Source organism: Neoarius graeffei, chromosome 27 (genome assembly GCF_027579695.1).
Source record: "Neoarius graeffei isolate fNeoGra1 chromosome 27, fNeoGra1.pri, whole genome shotgun sequence".
NCBI classification, from domain to species: Eukaryota; Metazoa; Chordata; class Actinopteri; order Siluriformes; family Ariidae; genus Neoarius; species Neoarius graeffei.
The window spans coordinates 2403282-2406665 of record NC_083595.1 but is presented as its reverse complement, the minus strand read 5'-3'; the positions used below and the strand labels follow the sequence as shown (position 1 = coordinate 2406665).

Below are 3384 nucleotides of genomic sequence, written 5' to 3'. Positions count from 1 at the left end.
TTTGGTCAATCTGAACTCTCTTAAGTTCCCAATTTCCTGTGAAATTTTGACCAATTGATGATATATTCTTTTTAAACACTTTTATGATCCTGTGTGTAATCCAGACTTCATTCGAACACTTGTCTCTGTGGATGCACTTGAAGGCCAAAGTACTTAGCTTTCTCCAGAATCACTTCCCTCTTCTTTGCAGCCGTGTGCAATAGTGCCTCTCAATTGACTTACAGTTTCTGTTGTGCAGACACCCCTTTCCAAAAGTCAAGAATGTCATGCAAATCCTCGTCCTTGGCAAACTGCACTTTCCTCCTAAGCGCATGTCCAGCTGCTATGTAGGCGTCCTGACGAGGGCTCTTTTTATAAGGACGAAAACGCTCCCAGATCTTCAGAGTGGTCTCAGATGAGTACTCGGGGCTGGACGAGTATCCCGAGTAGTTGTGGTGCCGTGGTGAGAGCTGGGAATAGGCAGTGTCCCTCTTGGTGCGAGAGAGGGGCTTTAGGAAAGAAGCTTTCTGGGCAGGGGAGTCGGCGGCACCCTCATAGTAGAGAGCGGGGAAGGAGTGTCGGTGCTCTGAGCAGTGGTAGTCTGGGTGCACCTCCAGGAGGTGCTGTTGAGCTGGAACTATACCACCACATCCACCCGAACCACCACTGCCACCACCGGCTCCCCCTCCTCCCCCGTTGCCACCTTCTCCCCTGCTATTATTGCCCCCTTGAACCCCCACCAGAGGGAGCCTATCGAGGGGCTCCCCGCACCGAACAGGACTGCCTTTTTCTGGAAACTTGCAGGAATCTGGACTCCGAGGCTCAGGAACATCCAGACTAAAGACACGAGTGTTCTTACTGGGCACTCCAGAGGAAACACTGCAGCGATTCTTCACATTGAGAGCAACAACAGCTGCATCAGCACTTAGTTGCCGCTGTAGAGGCCTTGCTGCTGTAACAGGAGGTGGGTCTCTGTAGGGTGGGGATAGAAAGCCACCTCCACTGATTCCTGGTCTCTCCGACAGAGGCATGACTAGAGGCACAGGGGGTAGATGGGGGATTTTAGGAGAAGACATGATTGGACATGTGTTTGTTGTTGGAGAAAGTGGGATGAGTCCTCTGGAGGAGGAGGTGCTACACTGCGGAGGTGGAGAGGAGGAGTTTTCTGCTGGAGTGGCTGCAACACCAGAGTCCAGCTTCAGTGCGTCTATGCAGTTGTTGATGATCTGGTTCACTTTGTCCACTTCCTTTGCAATGGTAGAGATCTCAGATGTTGATCCTTGGCCACCATCATCTGAGTCCTCCTCTCCTGCATCTATTCCATTTACTTCCCTCCTTATCTCATCCTCTGAAACTAGCATCGCTCCATCCTTTATACGTTCCTCCCCTCGTACATCCATGTAGTTCCCCTTACTGCTGGCCATGGCCTCCGAGAAAGCAGTGGCCATCTTGTCAGCCTGGGGAAGTGTCGAGAGCCGAGAGGAGCTGGTGTTGGCAGAACTGTGGAGCATCCCCATGCTAGAGGAAGTGGACTGAGACAACTTGCTGTGGTAGTGCTGATGGTGAACTTGTTCCTGGAGCTTTTGCAAAACTGAGGGGTCTTTGGCAGCTGCTGCTGCTGCCTCAGGGCCATACCGCATTTCTAAGATAGTTTTCTTTACACTTATAGAGTTCTCTTTCTCCTCCTGAATCCGCCGCCTGCGTAGGCAGTAGTACACCAGACCCAACACAATGACCATGCCAAACAGACAGCCCAGAATGGTCATTATGTAGTGGGTGGTGGTCGACGGCCCAGCACGCAGATCATCAGGACCTGGAGATCTTGTGGCAAAATTCAAACAAGTGTGGTTGTATCGCTGTGAGTTACGAATTGAGGCTACACAGTAAGTGTAATCTGTATGGGGTTTCAGTGTGTTAAGTGTGACTATCTCTTTCTTTTTCTTTAGGTTAATAATATCAGACACATAGCTGTGGTTGTACTGCACCAGGATATACATCTTACTGTAAGGTCGAGGGATCTGAACCAGTAATGAGGCTGATGACAGAGAAACAGAATGCAGCCTGATGCTAGGGCTGTAAGACGGAATTGCAGTTGATGAGATTGTGGGTTGATGATATGGTCCCATCTGGTCAGAGATATCTGGACCTATTCCAGAAGAATACAACTCTGGAGGCATGGAGGTCATCCCAGGAATAATGACTCCATATTTGCAAATGGATGATAAGATAGAGTGGGCATTGCGGACATGGCTAGCTATTGGACTTAGTAAAGGATATCCAGAAAGTTCCTTTGGGGTTTCACATTGCAGCCTGTCATAAGTGTGTGTGACATTATTAAAGGCATCTAGCCAGTTTAGGAAGCTGTACAGCTCACAGCCACAGTGAAAAGGATTCCCTGCCAGCTCACACACCATTAGACGGCCAAGAACTGTGAAGGTGGACTGGTCCAGCTTGGCCAGCTTGTTGGATGACAGGTCGAGGCTGCTTAGACTGGGACTCTCCCAGAAAGCATTGGTGGCAATCACTTCAATGAGGTTGTGCTGCAAAAACAAGCACTGCATTCTTCCCAGGCCTCTTAGCATCCCTTCTGTAAGGTTTGTTAGCTTGTTGTAGCCCAGTTGTAGCACTTGAAGGTTAGCCTGTCCTGCAAAGGCACCATCCTCGATGTAGGAGATCTCATTCTTGGTGAGATTGAGATCTGTGAGGTTGGTGAAACGACTCATGGAACTGAAAAAGATGGCCTTCAGCTTGTTCTCATTCAGACGCAGGTCGTGCACAGTGTTGTTAATGTGCTGAGGGATTGTTTCATATGGTGGCTGGTTCTGGCTGCAGATCGCCAACCAAACATATCCTTTATCACCCTCGATAAGCCAGCAGTCCCCCCTCACTAATGTTGGTTGTGGGAAGAAAAATAGAGCAAGAAAAATGAATGAGATGGCATGGGAAAAGGATTTAGAGAGCCTGGATGTTCTGGTGGCCATTTTCTTCCGAGTAAGGGTTGGATTTAGTTTGATTGAGAGCAAAAAGAAAAGAGATTAGCACTTAAAAAAAGGAAAAAATGGCCTTAGTTGAGAGGTAGCCAAAGGATTAGAAAGTCACAGTTTCAGGAAATGGATGTCCTGAGGGCAGTCAATGCTGTACTAGACACAAAGCACAAAGCAATGTCCCCATTATAAGAGTTCCACAAAATAGGGTTAGAGCATCAATCTCCAATGAAGTGACTCATGGCCTCTGACCTTTTCACCTCACTCTTCCTCAAAATTGGCTGGAAACGTGGTGAGATATTTGTAGTTCTGCCAGTCCACCTCAGCGTCTGTAAAAAACAACAACAGTAACAACAAAAAACAAAACAAAACAGACAGTCAGACAGACAGAAATGAGAGTTTTGCAGCAGTTATGTTTTGA

At 48.1% G+C, this 3384-nt stretch overlaps 1 protein-coding gene across 1 annotated transcript; it reads right to left on the bottom strand.

Moving 5' to 3' along the window:
- Positions 1 to 218: 218 nt before the first annotated feature.
- elfn2a (extracellular leucine-rich repeat and fibronectin type III domain containing 2a) lies at positions 219 to 2960 on the bottom strand. Its single transcript, XM_060911157.1, has one exon. It carries the CDS (start codon positions 2958 to 2960, stop codon positions 219 to 221), a length of 2742 nt encoding a protein of 913 aa, XP_060767140.1.
- Between the last annotated feature and the right edge of the window lie 424 nt (positions 2961 to 3384).